General features: G+C 34.7%; 5 protein-coding genes across 8 annotated transcripts; 4 read left to right on the top strand and 1 right to left on the bottom strand.

Annotated features, from left to right (window-relative positions):
• Window positions 1–1,149: 1,149 nt before the first annotated feature.
• Window positions 1,150–4,926, top strand: LOC105162797 (putative lysophospholipase BODYGUARD 4). The gene is given in 5 exon segments (XM_020694069.2): window positions 1,150–1,548; window positions 1,551–1,715; window positions 3,455–3,807; window positions 4,102–4,298; window positions 4,392–4,926. Coding segments are annotated over 5 exon segments (1,368 nt in total). The 5' UTR covers window positions 1,150–1,265; the 3' UTR covers window positions 4,762–4,926.
• A 1,347-nt stretch (window positions 4,927–6,273) lies between these two features.
• On the top strand, window positions 6,274–10,693 carry LOC105162714 (NADH--cytochrome b5 reductase 1). Its single transcript, XM_011080814.3, has 10 exons — window positions 6,274–6,413; window positions 6,547–6,673; window positions 7,023–7,164; window positions 7,321–7,411; window positions 7,518–7,595; window positions 7,897–7,977; window positions 8,127–8,216; window positions 8,650–8,715; window positions 9,917–10,003; window positions 10,345–10,693. Exons 2-10 carry the CDS (start codon window positions 6,568–6,570, stop codon window positions 10,435–10,437), a joined length of 834 nt encoding a protein of 277 aa, XP_011079116.1. The 5' UTR covers window positions 6,274–6,413; window positions 6,547–6,567; the 3' UTR covers window positions 10,438–10,693.
• Window positions 10,694–13,927: 3,234 nt separating this feature from the next.
• On the top strand, window positions 13,928–18,302 carry LOC105162715 (putative arabinosyltransferase ARAD1). 2 transcript variants are annotated; one of them, XM_020693660.2, is made up of 3 exons: window positions 13,931–14,179; window positions 14,765–15,561; window positions 17,391–18,302. In XM_020693660.2, exons 2-3 carry the CDS (start codon window positions 14,953–14,955, stop codon window positions 17,943–17,945), a joined length of 1,164 nt encoding a protein of 387 aa, XP_020549319.1. In that variant the 5' UTR covers window positions 13,931–14,179; window positions 14,765–14,952; the 3' UTR covers window positions 17,946–18,302. The 2 variants fall into 2 exon arrangements, with proteins under 2 accessions (XP_011079118.1, XP_020549319.1); XM_011080816.3 differs by having other exon boundaries at window positions 13,928–15,561.
• Window positions 18,303–19,262: 960 nt separating this feature from the next.
• On the top strand, window positions 19,263–23,688 carry LOC105162716 (uncharacterized). 3 transcript variants are annotated; one of them, XR_016065617.1, is made up of 6 exons: window positions 19,263–19,618; window positions 20,364–20,625; window positions 21,240–21,357; window positions 21,923–22,031; window positions 22,149–22,476; window positions 22,687–23,688. XR_016065617.1 is itself a non-coding variant. In XM_011080817.3 (3 exons), exons 1-3 carry the CDS (start codon window positions 19,457–19,459, stop codon window positions 21,296–21,298), a joined length of 483 nt encoding a protein of 160 aa, XP_011079119.1. In that variant the 5' UTR covers window positions 19,263–19,456; the 3' UTR covers window positions 21,299–21,536. The 3 variants fall into 3 exon arrangements, 1 of the variants encoding a protein (XP_011079119.1); XR_847868.3 differs by lacking the exons at window positions 21,923–22,031; window positions 22,149–22,476; XM_011080817.3 differs by lacking the exons at window positions 21,923–22,031; window positions 22,149–22,476; window positions 22,687–23,688 and having other exon boundaries at window positions 21,240–21,536.
• Window positions 21,673–23,248, bottom strand: LOC105162798 (protein PNS1-like). Its single transcript, XM_020693974.2, has 2 exons — window positions 22,100–23,248; window positions 21,673–22,013 (listed from the first exon to the last, which is right to left on the bottom strand). The coding sequence occupies exons 1-2, from the start codon at window positions 23,246–23,248 to the stop codon at window positions 21,831–21,833; spliced, it is 1,332 nt and encodes a 443-aa protein (XP_020549633.2). The 3' UTR covers window positions 21,673–21,830.
• Window positions 23,689–24,576: the final 888 nt, after the last annotated feature.

Below are 24,576 nucleotides of genomic sequence, written 5' to 3'. Positions count from 1 at the left end.
GTTGAGTTCCACTTTTGATGTCCGAATGTGGTAAAGCCTTTATTATCTTTTCTAATCAAGAAACTCAAGAAAAGGCTAGTATATATTTCGGGTAGGATAGTTTTGAGTTCCTATTACGTGTACGTGTTAAATTACCTCCGATATTATTAAATTTATAATTATATGATTATATTGTAATTATTTATAAGGTTAATTATACTCAAACTTTCTCTAAAAAAAAATACGAAATTATACTTTTTCAGAAAATTTTTTTGAAATAACAATGATACCCCTTAAAAAATTGTTCATTTCATTTAATTCATTTTTTGTTAGGATTTGGATGAAAAATGTTGATATCGGTACAAAAATTACATAAATTTATAATTTTATCTCTTATTTAAAATTTTCATGTAATATTTTAAACTTACAAGGGGATAATGTAATATATATAAAATTAAAAGAATGTAATTGCAATAAAACATTATTCTTGAATTATAACTATTGGATAAAAGCTAACCATTTACGAATGGAAAAAATAATCATTTTTTTGTACTCTTTTTACTTCTTATACATGAGGTAAGGTATAAATATCATTGTTATATATATTTCTTAAAGTACTAGATGAAGTATTTGAATAAGATATTTTTGAAAAACAGAAGTACAATAATTTTAACTTCACTCCATATGTAAAATTTTTAAAAAAAAAACATCAAAAGATGAATAGTTTTTTTATTTGTCTATGACTACTTTCTATCCAATGATTATAATTTGAGAGCAATATTTTATTATCATTTTGACTTTATAAACATTATATTTATCAATTCATAAGTATAATATTATTACAAGGAAATACTGAATCAGAGATAATATATTTGAAAATTTATGTGTTTTTTTATAAATATTAATAATTTTCGTTTAAATCCTCATAAAAAAGGATCAAGTATAAATTGTGGTTCCGAATAAAGGGTTAGTCTAATTTTTTAAAAAAAATTTAAAAATATAACTTTAAAATTTTAAAATAATATTAATCTAATTCTTAAAAAAATTTTAAAAATATAATTTCGTATTTTTAGAGTGCCACAGCTAATTGTATTTAAAAATTGAGATGTTTAATGATTGGGTTTCCGAATGGCATGAACCTAGTCTTTTAGAGGCTCTCTTGTGCGACATAACTCCACCACAAGAGTGAAAGATGTACGTGTTCAAACCACCACCTTTGCATTCTCTTTTCCCACCCGTTTCTCCAGTTCTGTCCCTCTGGTCTCAGTCTCAGTTGGATAACGGAAATGTCAACAGCCGCTACACGCTTGCCGGGGAAATGGCTCTCAAGAATTTCAGAAACCGTGATTTCTCTTGCCAGTGCAATCGTGTTCTTCATTCTCGACATCATCGACGTTGTAATGTGCGTGTTCTTCAGGGCTTTTGATGAGTTCTTGGAAGGAACATCGCCGTCTTGCTACTGCATGGAAAGAGGAGGAGCTCAGGAAGAAGAAAAGAGGGGCTTAGATTCTGTTGGAGTTGATGGGGAGTGTGAGCCATCGGAGAGCCTTCGTGGAAGGAAAAACGTGTTTAGGAGATGCTGAGATTCAGACCAAGAATTTGGAGTAAAGAAGGCGGATTTCGTGTGGGGAAGAGGATGAGCAGGTGGTCTGATTGTGGATGTGAATCTTGTCTTTCTTGGATGAGCAGTGGAAGTGATTCCAGGCTTCATGTTGTTGTCAAAGAGCAACAAAGAGGTATGATAATTTTGCTAACTCATAATTTTTGAGACAACATTAATTACAGCAACAAGTTTTGATTTTGTGATGAAATGGATTACGTTTTTCTGCCTTGGACTATTTATGACTTCTGAGTAATCATTGCAGAGCTATGTTTCTAAAGTTTCATAAATTAAAAGCCAAAAAGAGAAGAAAAGAATCTCGAGGGGATGATCATCAACAGTTCTTATATGTGTAGAGACTAAGAAAGGAGAATGTATCTTGACCACATTTACAAACCTCTTGGATTTATCTGAATGTAACCTAATATGCTTTGTTTGTTAAGAAAAAAAATGAGAAAAGGGCAAACAACTCCCATGATATTCAAATGAGCTAATTACCCCTTTTGAAAAAAGAAATTAGCAATTTACCTCTCCTTGTTTTTTAAACCGCAACAATTTACCTTCACGTATTTTTTAAAATAAAGCAAGTTACTTGCAATATACAGAGGATAAATTGCATTAAACCAGAAAAGAAAAAAATGGATTCTTTGGTTCTTAACCAGCCTTTACTTAATCATCAAATGAGAGGATGGTGATATTTAAAATAGAGAAATTATTTCATCAATGCCTGCCTTGTGCTGCCTTTCTTGATGTCTTTTCTTCTTGGGACCTTCTGACTATAGATCATAATCCTCTGCTCTTATCTGTAATCTCTACAATTTTTTAAGAATTTGTTTGTATACTGTTGTAGCACCCTGACTAGATTATTAAGTAGAGGTCTTAAATTTTCGCAATTGCCTTTAACGATAACATACAAGCCTTCTCTTTTCTTTTTCTTTTTACAGTTCTCCTATTTTGCTTAGTGGTTCAAAGTGCTGTTTGAAATCTTGGATCAACTGATTTACGGTAGGCTAGTTTGTTCGACTTTGTTAATTAATTTAGTTCTGTGTAGAAATTCTGTGGTGCTACGTCATGCATAAAATTGATGTGTTGGTTTAGTCAAAACTTGTTAACCAGCATTTGTTTAGTTTAGTTGTTCACTTTTGAATTCGTTTTATTTGTTAATTTTTCTCTGCACATGCATTGAGATTTGGTCACTTGTGGAAAGTTCCAAATATTATTACTAGTCTGCAGACTTTGTAGTCGTAAAAAGAAGCTGTATATGGTAATGAGAGTAAAGTGCTCATGCAAACACGAAAAAATTTCTTATGGAGTCCGCTTCATCATTTTGCCTTGTGATTCAGAAACTGTAGGACGGGCCTTAATATCTGCTGCATACTAGCCGTTGTGATTAAGTTGGTATTTAATTCATCAAAACTTGATTTTGGTGCAAGAGCAAGGTCTTACGTGCTACTACCTCAAAGAATTTTACATTTAACCTGTAACAATTATGAGCCATCAGGTTTTTGATGGATAGAAATAATCTGGACTTCTCATTTCTCATACAATCGTTATTAATTTTTTGGCAATTTCTTGAATTTGAATCCACGAGTAATCTGTGAATCTTCTTGTATTCTTCACATTTCAGATTTCAACCTTTCTTCTGCTAGTTGACTCTGTTGCTATGAGATATTGCTCAATAAATGAGGAAGAGTGGCTTGTACAAGTTCCATTTGATGGTAATCCATCTTCAGTTTAGTACATAAAAAGTAGATACTAGTAACGTGGTTTCTCTCGAGCAAACCTTAAGAAATATAGACTTTTGCATTGTGTATGTATTTTGTCAATGAACAAATTGAAGCTGGTTGCTGATCATGTAGAGTTTTTTATCGACAGCCAGGCTGGAGAACAGTTCTGGAGTAACAACCGTGCACAATGTAATATTCATACATGGTTTCCTCTCATCTTCGTCACTCTGGACAGAAACCATATTCCCTAATCTCTCTGAGTATTCTAAGCAAAACTACAAGTTATTTGCAGTAGACCTATTGGGATTCGGTAGAAGTCCAAAGCCGAGGGATTGTTTATATACGCTAAGGGATCATCTAGAAATGATTGAGAAGTCGGTTATCCTTCCGTTTCATGTGAAATCCTTTCACCTGGTTGCACACTCCATGGGTTGTGTGATTGCACTGGCGTTAGCCGCTAAGTACTCCGACTCCGTTAAATCCGTAACTTTGACAGCTCCAGTAAGTCCCCTCCCACTTAGACACCTAGGACTAAGTTTGTTATTGATTGTGCTTGTCTAAATCATCAGCCTCGTTCTTGATTCGTTCTTGTGTGGCTTCACATTAACTGTTTATGCTGCATCTTATGCGTCTTTCTTTGAGTTGATCACGAATTACCTCTGATATCAATGTTCTGCAAGGTTCTTTTTCTTACAAAAACGACGATGGGAAGTTCTTGTAACTTCAAAAGATGACGAGATACCATCGCTCGTCAGTAATTACACTAACGTCCTGTTTCTGTGCTTGAAATGTCAGCCTTACTTCTCTTCTTCAAAAGGGGATGCTAGCTTACAAGCACTTCATAAACTCGCCACAAGACGAGTATGGCCTCCACTACTCTTTGGTTCAGCTTTCATGTCATGGTACGAGCACCTAGGCAGATGCGTGTGTTTCCTTATATGCCGGAACCACAGAACATGGGAGTCCATCTTAAAGCTACTCACCGGTAGAAGGTAACTACTAGACATCACATTCTTCCCATATTACCAGCAGAAGCAAACTACGTCCAAATTCAAACATTTTCTGCTCGTTTGTTTTTCTTTCAGGGAACTTCATTTTCGGATCATGGATTTGACTCGCCACACTCATCATTCGGCTTGGCACACAATGCATAATGTCATCTGCGGTGGAGCAAGATTCTTGGACAAGTACTTGGAAATCTTGAGGGCTGCCGGAGTAAAGATTCGTGTCGTCCAGGGGACTGAGGATCAAGTCGTGCCGATGGAGTGCAGCCACAACATGAAGGTGAAGGCTCCGGAAACAGAGCTTGAGATTGTAGCAAATGCCGATCACAACACTGTAATTTTAGGTAGAGCTAAGGATTTCACCAGGAATTTGGAGAGTTTATGGGCATCAGCTGGTAAGAATGTTGCAGAGCAGGTGGATGATCATGTGGGGCAAGAAGTGCACAAGTGATTATAAGGCCTGAAATTTTACATTAGTTTGAATATTCTATTTTAAAATAGTATTGCATTTTGTATTCTTTTTAATATATACAACACACTTGTATAAAATATTTTTTTTAAAACATATAAATATCAAATACAAAATACAGTATTATTTTATAATAAAAAGATTAAAATTGCTTAGATACAAGGACTGGAACTAGAGAGTTACTAGTTTCATATTATTATATATACTTTATTATTATTAAAGGAGATGAGTTTTGGTATCTCATTTAATTTTACTTTACTATTTATTTTTTAATATTGAATTTTAGCATAAATTACAACTACCTTTCATGAGATTTGTCATAATTACAAATGACTCTCATTATTTGAAAAATTACAAATAACTCCCTGATATTAACGTCTGTCTATTAACGAGCCCATTCTGTAGGTTTTCATTTATTTTTTTGTAGTGAAATGACCAAAATGCTTGTTTGAAGGGTTACATAATTATTTTTCATTTGAGGGGTATGTAATTTTTAGAACAACAATGGGTATTCGTAATTATACTAAACTTCAGGGGAGGTAGTTGTAAATTTACTATTTATCATGTAATTTCTCACTCTCCTATCTTTTGGAAAAAATTGCACTTTTAGTTTCACATAATAGGATGTGTTGCACTTTTGGTTCCATAGTTTATACTTAGCACATTTAGTCCCATAAAAATATTATAGCATTTTTAGTCCCATAAAATAAATATTTGATACATTTGTCCCATAGGATAAAAATTATGGCACATTCAGTCCCACAAAATATAAACAATTTTATATTATATAGAATCAAATATGTTACAATTTTATATACTATGAAATTAAATATGCTATAGTTTTATCATATGAAACTAAAAATATTATATACTAAGTTCGTAAACTGTAAAACCAGAAGTGCAATACATCGTGCCGTTGCCGAACCAAAAATGCATTGTAAATCTTGTGGGAAAAGTTGGGCTCTTTTCGAAGTTAAAATATCAGCACAAAGTACAATTTGGTTAGGCACAAACTCAAATCTATTTTTAATTATTTTTACGGATAATTATATTTTATATTTTTTAATTATTTTTTTTAACAAATTTATATATGACTTTTGAAAATTATATGTGCATACATAAAAAATTCGTTAATATTATTTATACAAATAATTCATATTTTTCGAAAAATTAAACATATATCTCCAAAAATATTAACAACATTTACAAACTACCGTTGATTTTTGACTATTAGGAGTAATTTCTGTATTTACGAAAAATGACATAAGTGGTTCTTTTAATTACACAAAAAAAATATGAAAATATTGTAATATTATATTATAAATTGGGAGTATAATTATAATAATTCTTAGTTTTTATCATGTTATGCAATTAATTTATAAAAATAATATTCATCCTTTGGAGCATCGAGTGTGCTGTTATTGCTAGCATTGATTAAGAAACCATTTTAAGACAAAAATTCTATTGGCAACATATATTCTAAACAAAAAATACAAACAATATATCATTGTTGAGAAGTCTTAAGATGGAGTAAACTGCAAAAACCGAAAAATAGCAACCCCAAAAAATAAATTCAGAGTCTGGAGCAAACAAGAACCAAGAAGTAAAACCAGGGGCCGCCAGTGACGTGAACGGTAGGCGACGAATTTGAAGTTTGAACCATCTTTTTCCTTACCTACTTTCCAATTTAGTAATATACAGACAACAGAGTTCACGCATTTTCCTTCTGACTCAGTGGGTGTATTGTTCTGCTGTCTGAGAATTCAGGTGTTTTTGTGTTCTGGGACAATGGATTTCTTGGCAACATCTGAAGGCCAATTGGTTGTTGGTGTTGCCGTTGGTCTAGCTGCTGTAGGTGCTGCATACGTCTTGTTGACATCCAAGAAGCCCAAAGGTTTGATAGAATTATGTGGTGATCTATTACATTGAAGCAAATACATGCCTTTTGTGTGTGTGTTTCTTTGTTTCTGTCTGTGGATGCATTCGTTTTTTCTGGGTTTTGTCTGATAGCTTGCATGGAGCTTAAAGGCGCTGTTTTTACATCTGGGTAGATCTTAATTTGGCTTAAAGATTGACTTTTGTCTAGTTTCTTGTATAATTTTGGGGTTTGACCGGTATATGATTCTTGTTTTCTCATGTTGATTTTTCTGAAGAATTATGAGGGAGACAACATGAGCTCTTGCTTAAAGATGAGATCTTAAGGTTTCTGATATTCTATAATTACTATGTTTTCTGGTGGACAGTGTGCTTGGATCCTGAGAATTTCAAGGAGTTCAAGCTTGTCAAAAAAACACAACTCAGTCATAATGTGGCTAAGTTCAAATTTGCTCTTCCTACACCCACTTCTGTGTTGGGCCTTCCTATAGGACAACATATAAGCTGCAAGTTAGTTTTATTAACTCACTCTTATTCTCGAGATATATGCTGATTCTTTATTTTTCTAAAAAAGTAGGTGTATCTGGCTTATAATTTCCATCTTTGTTAGACTACAAACATTTGGCATGAGTTTTGCTTAATATCTGATATGGTCTTCTGCCACAGGGGTAAGGATAGTCAAGGTGAAGATGTCATCAAACCATATACTCCAACTACTTTAGATTCAGATGTTGGATATTTTGAGTTAGTTATAAAGGTGCATTACCTTTGGAGGTCTTTCATTTCTATGTGTATTTTGATCTATGATTGTAACAGTTTTTCCCTTTATTTATGTTTGGTGCTGATGTTTTACACGACGGCAGATGTATCCTCAAGGAAGAATGTCCCATCATTTTAGAGAAATGCGTGAAGGTGATTATCTGGCTGTGAAAGGACCAAAGGTACTACTTGCATCCTAGTACCTCTTTTATATACCCTTAAGGTGATGATGATTTTATTATCTGAATCCTTCAATACACAGATAAAAGAAGAAAAATGTTGTTGGCTATATGACATGAAACTCTAAGTTGAAGAGTAAAAATTACTATTGGATTGGCTTGGGTTTCCATTTTCTTTCATCTAATTTTTTTGTGCTGAACTGTGTTTCCCAATTTTAGTTTTTCCTGTCAATGAAATTGATTCTTTCTACAATGCTTGAAACTTGTTCCTATTTGAGGACTTTTTTCCCATTAATATTATTAGGGACGCTTCAAGTATCAGCCAGGCCAAGTAAGAGCATTTGGGATGATTGCTGGAGGTTCTGGAATTACGCCAATGTTCCAGGTTTATTTTCAACAATATGTCAACATCCATATGTTTTCTTTAGATGTATTTTTTCTCAATGGGTTGTTGATCTTTACGATTTATGAATTTCTCATAAATCAAAATGTATTTAACATATTTTCTTATTTATTTCTTGGTTTTCTGAATAGGTTGCTAGAGCAATTCTTGAGAACCCCAATGACAAAACAAAGGTGCATCTGATTTATGCTAATGTTACGTTCGATGACATTCTGCTAAAGGTATTCTCTTATTTTTGCCAGTTTGGACTTTCATTTGACTGGGGATGTGAACAAATGGTCAACGTGATTTCCTGGGACGAAATTAAATTTGATTTTGCGAATCTCCCTAAACTTTCATTATATTATCACTCAATTGCATTTGGACTAGGAGTTTCTAGACTGGAGCTTATCTAGTAGAAGTATCAACGGAAAATCACCCTGTGAAAGTCAATGTCTTTTGATGAGATAGTGAATTATAGCCGATGTAGAGGTGATGCAATATCAGTATCTGAATGTTGCAGAATAATAATAGAGGGGCCTGATTCATTTAATTGACTTACTATTCTTAATATGAGGAATCTTCTTGTTACAAGAATCAGGTGGTAAAGGGATGGAATACTTGACAATGTTGACTTGTGTGTTTGGACTGAATGGTTTTGTTTGTTGGTTGCAGGATGAATTGGACAGTCTTGCTAAAAACTATCCTGACAGATTCAAAGTTTACTATGTACTCAATCAAGTAAGTTCACTGTAGAATTTATATTTAGTGAGGCACTGAGTTTTTACTTGGATATGATTTGTTATTCTCTTGTTCTTCGTGTAATGATCCTATCTAATTGCCTTCTTATGATTGAACTAGTATGCCTTCTTGTCTTCTTTTTTCTTTTTTTTTTTTTTTTCTTTTCTTCCTTTTCTCAATGACGGCTGCAAACAAACTTAATATTCATAAATGTCTATACTTTTGAATCCTGGTATAGGCATGACATGGTTAGAAGTCCTACCTACTAAATAAAATCTTACTTGGGTTTTTGCACTCGAGGCGTTCAGATGTATCAGATCTTAATTATCCCTGTACCTTTCCCTGTTTCACGAAGTGCAGAACTTTCTTGATAATTCTCCACTAGCAATTATATCCTCTATCACCATTTACATGTTCATTAGTTTCCTGACCAATCTAGCAGGTTTCAGCAGCCATTTTTAGCATCTCATATTATAATTTTTCTTGCAATAATAAAGATGATAATGAGATTTAGAGTAAGGGCATATGATATTTACGGCATGTCACATTTACAGTTACCTTAGTTGATAACTATAATAATGCATTGGACGGTGAGGGACTTGTAATCATAAGAGCTCCACATGAATGAACCAGCTAGCTCCAGTTCACTTAGCATAAGCTTTTATGAATACGAACCTCTGCAACGGCTTCTTTCACTTATATCCTACTGGGGACATGGAAAACTGATCGCATCTTCTTAATGGTAAAAAGGAAAACAAAATCTATAAGTGAGAAGATGATATGTGCAATGCATTGAAATAAGCGAGAACTCTTTCAATATACAAGTTTTGGTAAGAATACTCTCGAAGCAGTAAAATCTTAGGCCATGAAGAGGAGACAAAGTGTAGTTAGCTATGTCAGTGGAATTGTTTGTGGTATGTGCACGGCATTTTTCTTCTTGTTTATAGTCTATACAGAAGCATAGATAAGCACTGCACTCATAATTTGCATGCATAAGTGCATAATTGTGGAACAAAGCATCTGAAGTGGTGAATTTCTTGGCACTTTCTCTTTTTTATCTGTGAGGGATCTGAACCGGTCAAGTAGAAATATTTTAACTGAAGTCTCAAGTTAGTCATATTATATCTTTGATGCCTCTCTATGAATTTGTTCCTGTTCCCTGTGTGCGTCGATGATTGGATGCTTGTTTCAACTTTTGTAGCCTCCTGAAATATGGGATGGTGGCGTTGGATTCATCTCAAAAGAAATGATTCAAGCTCACTGCCCAGCACCAGCCTCCGATATCCAGGTTCATACTAAGCTATCTTGATTTGGCAAATGTGATAAAAAGGAAATTTCAAATACTAAAGAATTTTTCTTTATTTTCGGAGGGGGGGGGGGGGGGGAGAGAGAGAGAGAGAGAGAGAGAGAGAGGGAGGGAGGGAGGGAGTATTTCTCTGTGTTTTTAGTATGTATAATTTTGTAGAGAGAGAGAGAGAGAGAGAGAGAGAGAGAGAGAGAGTATATGTATTTCTCTGTGTTTTTAGTATGTATAATTTTGTATTTTGTGTTGGGCAAACATTCCTGTCATCGGACAACTGAAAAATGAAACTAAACAAGGCCTAAGTTTGTTACTTTTGGTCTTTGCAGATCCTGAGATGTGGTCCGCCTCCGATGAACAAGGCGATGGCCGGTCATCTGGACGCACTTGGATACTCGTCGGAGATGCAATTCCAATTCTAGTTCTGCCCCAAGACATAATTTTATTCTACATTTCTGGAGAAAACTGTTCTTGATTTGCACATTGTAACATTGGGAATTTTTTCTTAGTTTCAATGGAAATACTGTGAAGAGAAATTTGTACTGTCATCAATCATAATAACCCCATTTCCCCTTAAATTTGTACTATGAGATTGATGAGGTGTTTACAAGGGCATAACATAAATGCTGTCAGCATATTGTTGATTTAAGTTAAAAGTTAAGAGTAATATTTTATCAAGTTTTGCAATTTATCCGTAAAATTATAAGTATTAAGTTGTTTTTTTTTAATATTTATTTAATTTCTATTTTTAAATACTTTTTTTACTATTGCTTAACTTATAACATTCTTTGCAACTCGTCACTACAAAAGTACAAATTTTACAAACACCCCTTCAACATCCTTGTACCTAATGAGAGGAGGGTGGAGATGAATTTTGTTATGGTACATGAAAATTTGGTGGCTTTGGCTTCTATGATTATTACAGGTCAAGATAAATTTCAAATATCAAAATTAGAGTGTCAGGAGAAAAATTTAATATTACAATTCTACCGATAGACTGCCAATGTTGGCGATGAGAAGTTTATAATTCTTAATTTAAATAAGTCTAATTTGAACAGTTTAAAGTATAAATTGTAGATTACGATATATTTTTTCAGTTTATTTTTTAAAAAAAAATTAAAAACCATTTAAGTTAAGTTATTACAAAAACCTATTTGATCAAGACATAATAATAATCATCATCATCACAAGACCATATATAATTCACCATGGGAAAAAGCAAAATGACAATAATTAGTACGCATGAAGATTGTTTGTGAGTGAAGATTATTAGCCTAAAAAAAACAGCACTGCATATTTGCACTCTTCAAAGAAAACATTAAAACTTGCTAAGAAGAGGTTTATGTCTTGAAGGAAAGGAAAAATGACAGCAAAATAAAAGTATACAATATTTTCCAATATTTAGAAAATTTTATTCTAGTATTCACAGAATCGTTCAAGTACCTAAGTAATCATTTAAGAGCATTCTAGTGAGAAAGCCCAACATTTGACATATATCTATTTAGGCAGCTAATAGCATAGACAATATCAGGACGAATATTTACCATTAAATACATTACAGACCCAATGACATTTGAGTAAGAAACATTTTTCATTTGTTCTTTTTCGAATTCAGTTTTAGGACTTTGATCCTTACTTAATTGAAAATGAGCAGCTAAAGAAACAAAAGTAGGTTTTGAATCAAACATTGAAAATTTTTCTAACACAGATTTCACATGGGATTTTTTATTTAGAAAAACTGTAGAGTTACTTCTATTTTTTTCAATAGACATTCCTAGAATTTTCTCAGCATCTCCTAAATCTTTCATTTCAACAGTTTTGCACAAGTTACTTTGCAATTCCTTAATCAGTTTTAAACTGGGACTGACAATCAACATATCATCAACATAAAACACAAGAAATATGGAAACAATATGATCAAATTTAAAGTACAAACAATGATCATAGGTACTTCTTTTAAAGTTCAACGAATGCATGAACCAATCAAACGTTTTGTTCCATTGTCTAGGAGATTATTTAATTCATAAAGAGACTTTTTAAACAAACACACATAATTAGATTTTTGCTTATCAATAAAGTCACTAGGTTAATGCATATAAATTTGCTCTTCTAGGTCTACACGCTGGAAAGTAGTTTTAACATCCATTTATTTTAATTCCAAGTCAAACTGAGCAACAAGGGCAAGAATTATTTTACCAGTAGTATATTTCACAACAGGAGAAAATATTTCAGTATAATCAATTCCTTCTTATTGCGTAAAACCTTTTGCAACTAACCTAGCTTTAAAACGTGTTGTATCATTTTTCTGTTTTATTTTGAAAACCTATTTACAATCAACAATAGAACAGGTATTGGATTTTGGAACAAGAACCCAAATTTTATTAGCATGTAAAGATTTGATTTTTTCATTCATGGCTTTTATCCAATGTTTTAAATTTGCAGATTGTTGTGCTTTTTCATAGGTGTCAGGTTCAAAGTTTTCAACTTTTAATGCAAGGTGAAAATCTTTTAATTTTGAAGGAGCCTATGTTCTCTTCTTCTCCTATCCCTAGCACGCTGATAATTTTACAAGTTTTCGTCATGTTCATAGTTTCTAAATTATCATTTTAATTATCAATTTTCAGTTGATTTTCTTCCCTAATTTATTCTCCTTGTTGGTTGTTCTCTAACGAAACCTCCACCTTAAAGGTGGATTCGATATCTACTTCTTTATTTTGTCTTGGTATATTAGTTAGATAAGACATTTCAAATTCATTAAAAATTACATCCCTGCTAACTATAACCTTAAAACCAGGTTTGCTTCTGAGCCATTGTCTATAACTCTTAATGCTTTCAGAATAACCAACAAACGCACATTTTTTGGATTGGGGAATCAATTTTATCATTAAGTTGTAATGCAAAAGCAGACATCCAAAAATAAAGAAAAATAAGAGGAAAGGTGATAAAGAAATTAAAGGGGAAACAGAAAGAAAGGACTATCATTTCTTAGGATGATAATTGAATATTGCCCAAGACTCCAAAGAATCATAATCACTCTATGAAAATACAATGTGGTGTGTGATTTTCTTGCCACATAATTGAAGAGAAGGTTATTAAATAGATAAAAGAATCTTTTGTTTTCAGCCTGATATAATTTTCCGATACTTATACAATTGAAGGGGGGAAAGTATCATTTTCATAAGAATTATGAGGCTCTTCTGATATTTATTTAATTATAAATATCATTCATTATTTAAAAAATTATAAATATTTTTTGAATGACATCCTACAATGAACTGTCACAAGGGGTATTTGCAATTTTAGAAAAGTATTCATAATTTTTCAAATAATGAGGAAATATTTGTAATTATGACAAATTTTGAAATAACTTGTTGTGTTTGCCTTTTTTATAATTTACTATTGCATTGTGCAAAAAAAATATAACTTTAAGGTGCAAAATGCCAATTACAAATTTTGGGACTTACATATTTGAATTGAAATCATTTTTATTTTACTATTATTTCTATTGGTGAAATATATTGTTATTATATTATTTCAACAAATATTATTTTTATTTAATATTGATATGTAGTAACCATAGTTTTTCAATAAATCTTATGTTATCATTGATAAAAATAACACACTTTCAATAATTCTTACTTTAATATTAATATTTAATTGCTTTCGAACACTTAATAATCGATAAAGCTAAATTCACGAATCGACTTGACTCATCTTACTTTCGAACTTTTAATAATTTATAATATGAAAAATAATAATCTTAGCACACAAAACATTCATCCAACTATAGGTATTGTATTTTATATGGTTTGAAAGAAGTAGTAGAAGTGCAATTAAATGCATATAATTTTGAATCAAGAACAAAGTCTGGGATTCCCAAAATGCAGTAACATTACAAGAGAAAATCAAACTAATTTGCGGTGCAAAACTGAAATTTTTTCCCAAGAACAAAATGAAGGGAGGCCCGCTTCTTCAGGTGCTTCCTTATTCCTATCCTCGCGCTGCTTGAAGATATGGAATTTGGAAAGGACAAAAAGAAAAGAAAAATCCAATCTTTTACAAGAAAAGAAAAGAAAAAACAGGGGGCAAATGCAAAATCAGGGAGAGGACAATAAAAGCAAACTCCATACCAACATTAGTAAACTCCCTTTTCTCTAAGTATTGGTACTGCCTTCTCTCTCTCTCTCTCTCTCCATTGTTTCAAATCTTTATGTTGTTTTCTTGCTTATTTTCTTGAATGTTATATGTGGGTTGGTAGTCTGATGCCGTAATCCATCTGGGTTTTGTTGTTGGGAGGACCCTTTTTTGTTCGCAATGTATTTCAACCCTTTCTATTTCTAATTGGTTTTGCTTACTTCAGATTCTACACTATGGTGGGCTATCTTATTCCAATGCATGAAGCTAATTTCAAGCTTAGAAATGAGGAAGTGTGATAAACTGAGATTAATTTAGGTGAGGTGCTTAATGGTTTGGACATAGTTTGGTCTCTTCTCAACGGATAGCGTTTGTTTCATATTAGTTTCTCTGCATCAAGTCCAAATCTTGAATGGTGTCCAAGAAATCTAAAGGGTGATGTTGTGTGATATTTGTGTTTAGCCTTACTCACACTTCTCATTGAGTAGACTTTCGTGACATATAAACTACATTTTCTTGTTATAAGTATGTCAAAAATGGGGCTCCTTTCTTATAAATCCCTGTTCTGTTGGTTCTTGATGACATCTGTGTTGTTCATGTTTTCTTGGTTCTTAGTGCTAAGATCAACGGGCCGGTCTTATTATGTTGATTTTGGTATATTACCAAACTCCAAGGTTCTTGGAATTTGGGAAAATGAGAATCTTGAAGGAGCCCATTTAATCAGTTCGTCAACTGGTGAAGGAGTAATCTGGAACAAGAATTCAATAAAATGTGGTTCTGATAGGCCGATTCTCAAGGTTTTTATGTATGATTTACCCCCAGAATTTCATTTTGGACTCTTGGGCTGGAAAGGTGATGGGAAGAGCATATGGCCCGATCTTCGTACTAAGGTTCCTGAGTACCCTGGTGGGTTAAATTTGCAGCATAGTATAGAATATTGGCTGACTTTGGATCTCTTGAACTCAGAATTCTCTGAAAATTTGAAAGGTCGTAGTGCAAAGCGAATATATAATTCTAGTGAAGCGGATGTTGTGTTTGTTCCCTTTTTTGCATCCCTAAGCTATAACCGAGGTTCAAAGCTAAAGTCTGGCGAGAAAAGGAGTACTAATGCTATATTACAGGAGAAGTTGGTCAAGTTCTTGATAGCTCAGGAGGAATGGAAGAGGTCTGCTGGGAAAGATCACATAATTGTTGCTCACCATCCAAATAGCCTCTTAGATGCAAGGATGAAGCTGTGGCCTGCAATGTTTATTCTGTCAGATTTTGGAAGGTATCCTCCAAACATAGCAAATGTCGAGAAAGACGTGATTGCGCCTTACAGGCATGTCACTAGAAGTTATGTGGATGACACGTCTGATTTCGATAGTCGTCCAATCTTGCTCTATTTTCAAGGATCCATATATAGAAAAGATGTAAGTCAGCTTTGTGCCGTAGAATTATATGTTCTTGTATTTCCAATTTTGAAAAACTCTTTTCTTTGCTTTTGTATGCCTAATGATAAAAGATATTTTCATAGTTTGTTTTGTTTTATTTGGCAATGATTGTTGGCAAACTGCTCTGAGTGTTCCAGGCTGCTTCATTTTCTGAAACTATTTCTCATTACAAGTTAGTTATGGACTAATATGTCAACTTGGTTCTATTTCCTTCGCCTGTATCGAACATCTGTGATGTTTCACGGCCACATGCCTGTAATGTGATTAAGCATAGATGGGGTCAAAATTTGCTGATGAAGAACAGAATGTTATTAGTAAAAACTGTTCATTTCTATTATTTGTTGGCTAAGGTCCATATATGTGTATATAACCAACTATACACTGGGAAGATAACTGAAAGTGTCTCAGAATGAAATACAAAGCAGATGGTGTTTCCTCTGTATCTCTCTCTCTTCTCTGGAGGTAAGGAGAGGTGAGAAAGTACAATTTCTCTATTTCTCCCTTACCAAATCTTCACCTCTGAGAATAAAGCAGCTCTATACACCATCTACCGTTTCTTCTTGTTGAATGATGATTAGTTGACAAGCTTGTGAGTACTCGGACTTATTCTTTTAAGCTAGATGAAAAATTATATCTGGTTGGGGAGCGAAAAGACATTTAAGCTGCAAGTTTAAATCGAAGGACCTACATATTGATTTAAAAGTGCAGCTTAAATGAACATCCTCAGCTCAGCCTGGGAACACTGCCTGCTCATGTACACAATTGAAAGAAAAAAAAGACTATATAGCGTCTTTGACTGCTTTGTTCGTTTTTGCGATTTTTTAACTGTGGTACTTCTTTCCATCAGTATCCCTAAGACTTTCACCCTTTCCGTATCCAGTTTTCTTCGTCTTCATGAGGTGGGCTGCATTTGGCTAGATGCTCAGGCCTCAATTTTAATATTTAATGACTTTTCTATTCACTGTTGGTAATATTGTGTACGGTGATGTTCCGATGAAATATGTATATATTTATGTATGTATTTATGCTTGTATTATGATAGAGACATCTTGTATGTATGCATGTTTGAAACACTAGTGATGTGCTTATGCATCAGTAAACATCCAAAATAATTTTGTTGTGAAAGTTCTCTTACATTTCAATGCTTTTAAAACAGTCTTGTTTGTTGGCTTAGTGTTTGATGAAATATTTCCTCCTGTCTAGTATGTATAAACTGTTCTTAAGAAATCCAGACTTGTCTCTGTTTCTAGATTTTTCTCAAATTCAATTGAGCCAACCTCCTCAGGAATGTTATTTCTGGACATGCCAATTACCATGTTCCGTCTTCCAATGACCTTGTTTTCCCTGTAAACTTGAAAATTTAATTCAAAGTCATTAGCCAGTAAAAACTAGTGTTTTTAACAGTGTTAATGGACGCATGATTAAGTCGTGGACCATATGAGTGTTTTTAACAGTGTTAATGGACGCATGATTAAGTCGTGGACCATATGGTTAAGGCATGCTTGTGTACTTGTGCTTATGGATTCCAGTAAATCTTGGTTTCCCGCAAACAGTTTTCAATTCGCTATATGCTGGTGAAGTTCAAATGTAGCAGATATTGAATAAGAAATGTGATATTCTGCGAGTACACTGCTGGCTTTATTCACAGCAGGGATCATGGTTAAAGCGATGTATGTTAGGTATTCTGTGTTGTACCTTATGAATATAAGGGGGGTCTGAAAGGAAACAAGAGGGCTGCACTTTAATCTCTGCTTTTGGTTGGTATTTTATGCATCCTTGTGTAACACTTGCTCAGCTTCTGATTTCAGGGTGGAACAGTTCGACAAGAATTATATTATATGCTAAAAAATGAAACGGATGTTCACTTCTCGTTTGGAACTGTCCAAAAGGGTGGAATTAGTCAAGCTTCTGAGGGCATGCACTCGTCCAAATTCTGCCTGAACATAGCCGGCGACACTCCTTCATCAAACCGTCTCTTTGATGCTATAGCCAGCCATTGCGTACCCGTTATTATTAGTGATGAAATCGAGCTTCCTTATGAAGACATTCTTGACTATGCTGAGTTCTGCATATTCGTCCGCACATCCGATGCTCTCAAAGAAAAATTTCTCCTAAATCTTATCAGGAACATCAGAAAAGAGAAATGGACTAGGATGTGGAAACGGCTGAAAGAAATAGAGCACTTCTATGAGTTTCAGTATCCATCCCAAGAGAATGACGCGGTTCAGATGATATGGCAAGCCATTTCCCGGAAGGTTCCTGCTGCTAGAAGGAAAACCCATAGAGACAGACGATTTTATCGAATGAGTCTCCCTAGAGAAAGAGCGCTCAGGTCCGTTCCCTTGCCAAGAAATTTTGGTTGATAGATCATCCGACCTCTAAAACTTCAGAGGCACGGCCTCTAGCTTTCCACAGAGGCAACAACCACGAGCAAGAGAAAATGGAGAAAGAAAGCAGAAAATTGAGAAACGAATTCCAGGTTTGGAAGGCTTGCCTTCACTCTAGAGATAGTTGATGAATTTGTTCAGTGGTTCAGCCTTTGAGCTGCTTAGTGTTGTTGGTAGTTTCAGACATAGTTTGTAGATGGGATGAGTTTGTCCCAGTAAGCATTTCACTCACTGAGAGATTCAGTAACTGTTTGTTGTACATTTAACTGTAAAAATGTTTCAATCATCTCATTCCGGCAGACTTGAAATTGCTAAATTCCACATTGTACTTCATCTCTTGGATTGCTCTATGCTCTATCCTATTACCTGGAAAATACGATCTTTTAACATTAGGATTGGGTTAAGACATCATGATCATGAGATCAGAAACAGCAGTAGTTGTTGAAGTTGAGAGTCTGTCTGTCTAACCATGAATGTGGTACTAAACTGTCTTTTGGACACTCTGCTTTATTGTACTATGGCAACAACTACTGTCATGGCGAAACTGCGGTAGGTGTGCTCTGTGGAGCTGGGCACTCAAACCGGCCCGCGGTAGGTTTGCTTTGTGGACCTGGGCACTCATGCCGCTAAGCGATAGGTGGCTAAAAACTTTATTGAGAGAAATGTCAGCAGTTCGAGTCCGCTTGTCCCAACTCATGAACTTAGCATATACCCTATGTCTGGGCTTAAAAGTCAGGAGTGTTGGAAAATAAAAGTAAATAGTGGAAAAAAGGTAGAAGTTCAAATGTTTAGGAAACATTTATCACTTATAATTTTATAAATAAGCTGCACAAGTTGGTATGAAGTTGCTTACAATTTTCGATTTAAAATGGTGTAATTAAAGCAATTCGAAAGTGTAAAGTGTAAACTATTTTTAACAAAAATTGATAAGAATAAATAGCCTTTAGGTGATTACCATACACATCTTGCTGTAGTATTATAATTACAAGAGATTCAATCTATGTGGATTAGAAAATGTTGGTCGATAATGCCCTTATTAAGGAAAAGTCGTCCAAGATATCAGATACCAGCTTAGTACATGTGCTATTACTCCATTTGATGGGCACTTTTGCCATTTTTATTTTTTTCCACAATTTTAAATAATTTATAGTAAATATTACATAAAATAATTTGATAAATTATACACGAAGTGAACAAAATTTGGTGGTGTTGGGGAATAGGAAACTAAAGTCGCTACTCTACTGGTCGAATTGAAATTCCATTTCCTTTTTTCAATTATGGGCTCCATCCCCACGCGACTATGGCTCACACTGGCAAAAACTTGAGGGAAACGTCGTTCGTTAACGACGAGGAAAGGAGGAACAAGAAACCTCCAAATTATCGAACGATCAAAAGGTCTAAATTTGAGGGGAAAAAATCAAAATTCTGACAAAGAAAACAATCCCAAGTTTTTGCTCTGAAGTTTACTTCTTTCATATCTCCAGAATATGAAATCTGCTTTGAAAATGGCGTCTTCACCAATTTGCTCACTGGTTTCCCCGCCCCATTATCTACCGCGCAGAAACGCGACGTTTCTTCCCAAAATAGGTTATGAAAATCGCAAGAACGAAGTGGGGTCGGGCTCTTTTCGGTCATCCTGTTCGACTGGGGTTAGTGCTTGCAGTTCCTGTTTATCGTTGTGTTTGAGACTAGTTATTGTGTATCTGATTGCAGAGGTAGAATTTTTTCTTTTCTTGAATGAATATGATTTGCGATCAACCTGTAGTTTGCAGAGTGATTGCATTTCTCAAATGCAAGAATTTGAAAGACGGTAGTTATGCAAATTGCTGATTGTAAGTCGGGGAAGAATTAATTGATTGGAGAATTGGGACCATGAGGAAAAAAAATTGAGGATTTAATAACAACTGTCGTGTCATTCTTGAAATTGTGATTTGTCACTTGGCATTTGATTGAAAGAAAATTTGTGTGGCTTCATGTACATTTTGGTGAAATTAAGGTTGCTTAAGCTTAGCTGCATTACACAGCCTTTTCCTTTAATTGTTCTTGTGAGACTGTAATAGTGTGCTTTTTGGTACCTTCTGTTTCGATTAATTATGTGGCATAATGTGTGTGCCGCGCACAGTCCATCTTTTTGGCTAGTGGTCTGGTCGCCATTTTGAAGGTTTTGACATGTAGTTATGCTATTCTTTTTCTTTCTTTCTTTTCTTTTCCCTTTTTTTTTGGAGATGAAGTATAGGTGGTAACCGTAGGCTTGATTGAAGACATGTTTAACTTTGGAATGTGACTTTGAGGGTGATTTACTGAACAGGGATCTTGAATGATTTCATTCTGTATCTGTACCCACTTATGTTATTTCTCACAAATTTAAATTGCTAAGAGGATATATTTTTGCAGGTTGTGACATGTGCAGTTGGGGATGTGCACAGGAAAAGAAGTAGTCTTGAATCTCTTTTTTGTTATGATAAGCCTATTCCAGAAGAAATAATTGAGAAGCCCATAGGGATATCCATGGCCGAGAAAAACGTTGGAGATAATCCCCGCTGCCCAAGTTGTCAAGCAAAAGGAGCTACTCTTTGCACCACATGTTCTGGATCAGGCTTATATGTGGACTCTATCTTGGAGAGTCAAGGAATCATTGTCAAAGTGCGTTGTTTAGGTAATGTTCTAATTAATATATTTTTCTTTGACTAAAGTTTCCGCACAGAATCGCTGTTGGGATCATTGCACATGCAGGATTTGGATCCACATATATGATTTTAGGCGTTGGATCCAGACATCTATGTACTTGATTTTGTTTGGCGACTAACGGATACAACTTCCTATTATAAAGCATGATCATAGGATTTGTTAATTGGCTAAAGCATCGGTCAAAACTTGACATTAAAGTGAAATGCTTGAGTATTTGACTCAAGGTGAATACCTGATCTGCTTCTGTGCCTCAGAGCCCATTCACATGTTTCTTTAAGTTTTTGTTTTTCTTGCTGATGGGCAGAATTTTGAAAACCTTGATAGTATTTTCAACATTGCAGTATTTTGGTAGAGCAATAACTTTAATATTGTAAGAATGCATCTAGATCACTTGTGGTAAATACTATGAGTTTATATCATAGTTCTTTTAATATGTCTATTTGCTTTATATTTAATTTTTTGGAAGATAGTATGCGACTTCCTGTTGTATATGGATAAGAGTTCAGGAAATTGTTGAGTTGAGCAGGATTAGAATGTCATTGTGGTAGTAAGAAGCTTGATGTCTCTTCTTTTACCTAGCAGGTTGTGGGGGAACTGGGAACACCATGTGTTCAGAATGTGGTGGAAGGGGTCACATTTGACTTGCCCGAAATTCAACATTCACTTCTTGTTACTCTAGTTGCATCCTCAATGTCAAAAGGTAGTAGAAGCCACACTTCTAGTTACAATTCTTCAAGATATACAGGCTTGATGTTAGTTTTCTTCTTGTTTGAGATATGCAAGCTTTTGATTTTAAATGTTGTATCTTGTGATGATTGAAGCAAAAATTTCAAAGCATGATTTCTCCTATGATATAGATAATGTTTTCCTGTGTGGACATTATATGATGCAGATGCACATTTCCGGCAAGAGTGTGAGAAGGTGCAAGGGAAAATAATTCAGTAATTACCATTTATTGAAATTGAAAAAACCTTTTGGCTCTAAAGCAGAATTAATTGCAAAATCTGGACTAAGCAAAAGTTTTTGTATATTAATAGACTCGTTGAAAGTGATGAAATTAGTCGGTGGACTTTTCCTCTAGACGACGATGACTGGAAAGAAAAGAGACCACAATGGGATTATATGCATTACAGTTTTACATACATGTATGTAAAAGATATTAAAAATGTGTCTCTATAACATGGATTCTACATGAGCCGTACGAACCAACTCTTGTGAATTTTGTACTTGTGATCTTTCTATCTCCCGGATATAATCTGGAATAGTACTGTCAAATTGCTGGCTCTGGGGGTTTTCTGCATATGCAACATAATACGCTGCAATGCTGGCTTGTACCCATGCCATGGCGACCCTACTCTACAATTTGTACATCAAGTAAGAAGTTAGTTTGCATTTCTTACTAATATAAATGCTTCTTTTACCCGTAAGGCTTGAATCCTTACCATAAAATATCCGATTAAGAATGTGTACAAGGACACTTCTGTTGCATAGGTCTTGTGGATCAGAAGTGCCCAACTACCACCAACTAGTGCACATATGGATCCTGCTGCCACCCCGGAGAGGAAGCAGAATGAACTGGTGAGGTCAGAGTTTATCAGCTTTTCCATTCCAAGTCTTCTGAACATCTCCCATGTATCCGTTGATGCTCGCACAATCCCTTTGCTGTAAACCCCTACTTGCACAAAGCCCCATCTATTCCCATATGCTACAAGCTTTAATGCAACTCCAGAACAGCAATTTGCGGAGCACATGAACTCATCTGCGTCTCCAGAAACCAAATTTACACCTCGAGCTGAACCCCGGATGACACCAAGAACTGGTATAAAAATTGAGCCCATGCAAATACTCCCCATTGAGTACTTAGCTGAGTTTCTTGCTGCAGTTTTGAAGTCAACTTGTGTCCCACTTGCAAATTGCATGTATTTGATGTGTGATACTGTGACAAGCATCATGTTTTTCACTATCTGCATTGTCCATGTTAAGCTTCCTAGGATGAGGAATATGAATAGAGTATCGATCTCTGTTGCAGTGGCGGTGGCTCCCCCAATGCCGGACATCAAGGAAGCCAAATAAACAGTGCATATGATTATTGAAAGAAGTACCATGGCTTTCACTTTTGGAGGATGATGTGCTATGGAAACTGTTACTATCCTATTTGCATGCTGAAATCTGGGACTAACCCAACAGGCGTACAGGGATTGAATCACAGAAGAAACCAGGGCAATCACCGATGCTGCTACACTCCCTGGAGTTTCTATGGAGACAAGTAAGATCCCAAATGCACAGGTAAGGAGAGGGCTAAGCCAGAATGTGGCCTTAACCATTCTTAAAGGACTGAAACATGTCAACTCTTGCCATGCAAATCCTATGATTCCTGCACAAGCCGTTGAAGAGAGGACTGGAACGTACCATTTCTTTGGGTGGAAATGATGGGTGTGGGCAGCCGATAAGACACCACGTACCGTGAGAACAAGTACCAGAACTGTGATAACTAGAAATTGTACATAGAAAAGGTACTGAAACAGCTTGTTAACAAAGCTTCTATCCGTCCTCATCTCTACGTGGGTACCATTTCTTTCCTGTATCTGCATTGAAAACCCTTAGTCAGATGATTGACACATCAAGAAACAGAAGAGTATGCAGAACTTAGCCGCAGGGAAACAAGAAAGTCGAGCAGCAAGGCAGACGGTGCCCGATCCTCTGCCTCCACAGACATCAAGAAACTAGAATTGAGATGACCTTTGGGGCAGGGCAGGCGGGGTGGGACGTTGACTTCACCTTGATCATCTCACCATCTGTTCTGTCTTGGCACTATATTCAATTCCTTGGCATCCACGATTCAGCAAGACTAGAGCTCTACTTTCAACTTGGAACCAATTTTAAACCACGACTACAGATCATTGGAGGTCTTCTTGAAGACATTATTTTAAACGTGATTCATAGCTACATGTGGTGTAGATGTGTGCTACACGCTATTGATCTTGCCTCTATAGAAGTTTGAATATGATTGACCTGTGAGTAAAGTGAATAACGGTAGCAAGCATCCCCTCCTTTTTCCAGTCAAGAATCCAATTCAAAATCAAATAGGATTCAGCTTTAATTCGTACTTGAGTTTGAGGCTTTGAGCCGAAAAGAGGCCCAGATTTCAGGGATATTGTGAGTGCAATTTCGGTTTAATTTTAGGGGGTGAGTTTGCATATACTGAAAATAAGTACTAATCAGTTTATCGTTGAAAATAGGTTGAAAAAGAGTGCTTTTATTTTACAGCTTTTGCTTTTGAACGATTAAATTGATTTAAGTTAAAAGCTATAAATAATTTTCTACCAACCTCTGCAGCTTATTAGTGAAACTGTAAATATTAAATTGTTTTTATAAAATTTTAATAGTTTTTACTTCGAGCACTCTACTTTTGCAATTGTTTGGCTTATAATTTTTTTATAATTTATTTTCATCTCGAAAGTAGAAGATATTGCAAATACTTTTTTATAATTTATTTTCATCACAATTTTTTATAATTTATTTTCATGTCATTGATTGATGGGCCTTCTGAGTTGTTATTGAATTGGACAAGTCTTGAAGCCCAACAAAAAGACTGAAGCCCATAAGAAGTAATTTTGGGTATCATGTAATTGTGAAAGCCCAAGACTCTCCCTCTCTCTCTCTCTCTCTCTCTCTCTCTCTTGTTTGTTCATGTTTTTAGTTTTAATTTAGATAAATTATATTTTTTCATTCGAAATATACTTATTTTTATATTTTATTATCTAAATTTTTTTTATCGACTTATCATTTTAATTTTATAAAATTTACATTATCTCATATTTCGATTGATTTTTTAACTGGAAAAATATCTTATGCACCGCACATGTGATACTTAAAACTAATGTATGAGTAAAATATCATATATGCAGTGCATGTGATT

This window comes from Sesamum indicum, linkage group LG5, assembly GCF_026168435.1.
Source record: "Sesamum indicum cultivar Baizhima isolate 11 linkage group LG5, ASM2616843v1, whole genome shotgun sequence".
NCBI classification, from domain to species: domain Eukaryota; kingdom Viridiplantae; phylum Streptophyta; class Magnoliopsida; order Lamiales; family Pedaliaceae; genus Sesamum; species Sesamum indicum.
This window is presented reverse-complemented; position numbering and strand designations above follow the sequence as displayed.

Coding starts and splice junctions, on each gene's coding strand:
- LOC105162714 (XM_011080814.3), top strand. CDS start 6,568: ATGGATTTCTTGGCAACATCTGAAGGCCAATTGGTTGTTGGTGTTGCC. Junction 6,674..7,022: donor GACATCCAAGAAGCCCAAAG/GTTTGATAGAAT, acceptor TCTGGTGGACAG/TGTGCTTGGATCCTGAGAAT. Junction 7,596..7,896: donor TGGCTGTGAAAGGACCAAAG/GTACTACTTGCA, acceptor TAATATTATTAG/GGACGCTTCAAGTATCAGCC.
- LOC105162715 (XM_011080816.3), top strand. CDS start 14,677: ATGTCAAAAATGGGGCTCCTTTCTTATAAATCCCTGTTCTGTTGGTTC. Junction 15,562..17,390: donor GATCCATATATAGAAAAGAT/GTAAGTCAGCTT, acceptor TTCTGATTTCAG/GGTGGAACAGTTCGACAAGA.
- LOC105162716 (XM_011080817.3), top strand. CDS start 19,457: ATGAAATCTGCTTTGAAAATGGCGTCTTCACCAATTTGCTCACTGGTT. Junction 19,619..20,363: donor GGTCATCCTGTTCGACTGGG/GTTAGTGCTTGC, acceptor ATATTTTTGCAG/GTTGTGACATGTGCAGTTGG. Junction 20,626..21,239: donor TGTCAAAGTGCGTTGTTTAG/GTAATGTTCTAA, acceptor TTTACCTAGCAG/GTTGTGGGGGAACTGGGAAC.
- LOC105162798 (XM_020693974.2), bottom strand. CDS start 23,248: ATGCAGATACAGGAAAGAAATGGTACCCACGTAGAGATGAGGACGGAT. Junction 22,014..22,099: donor TCTTAATCGGATATTTTATG/GTAAGGATTCAA, acceptor TACAAATTGTAG/AGTAGGGTCGCCATGGCATG.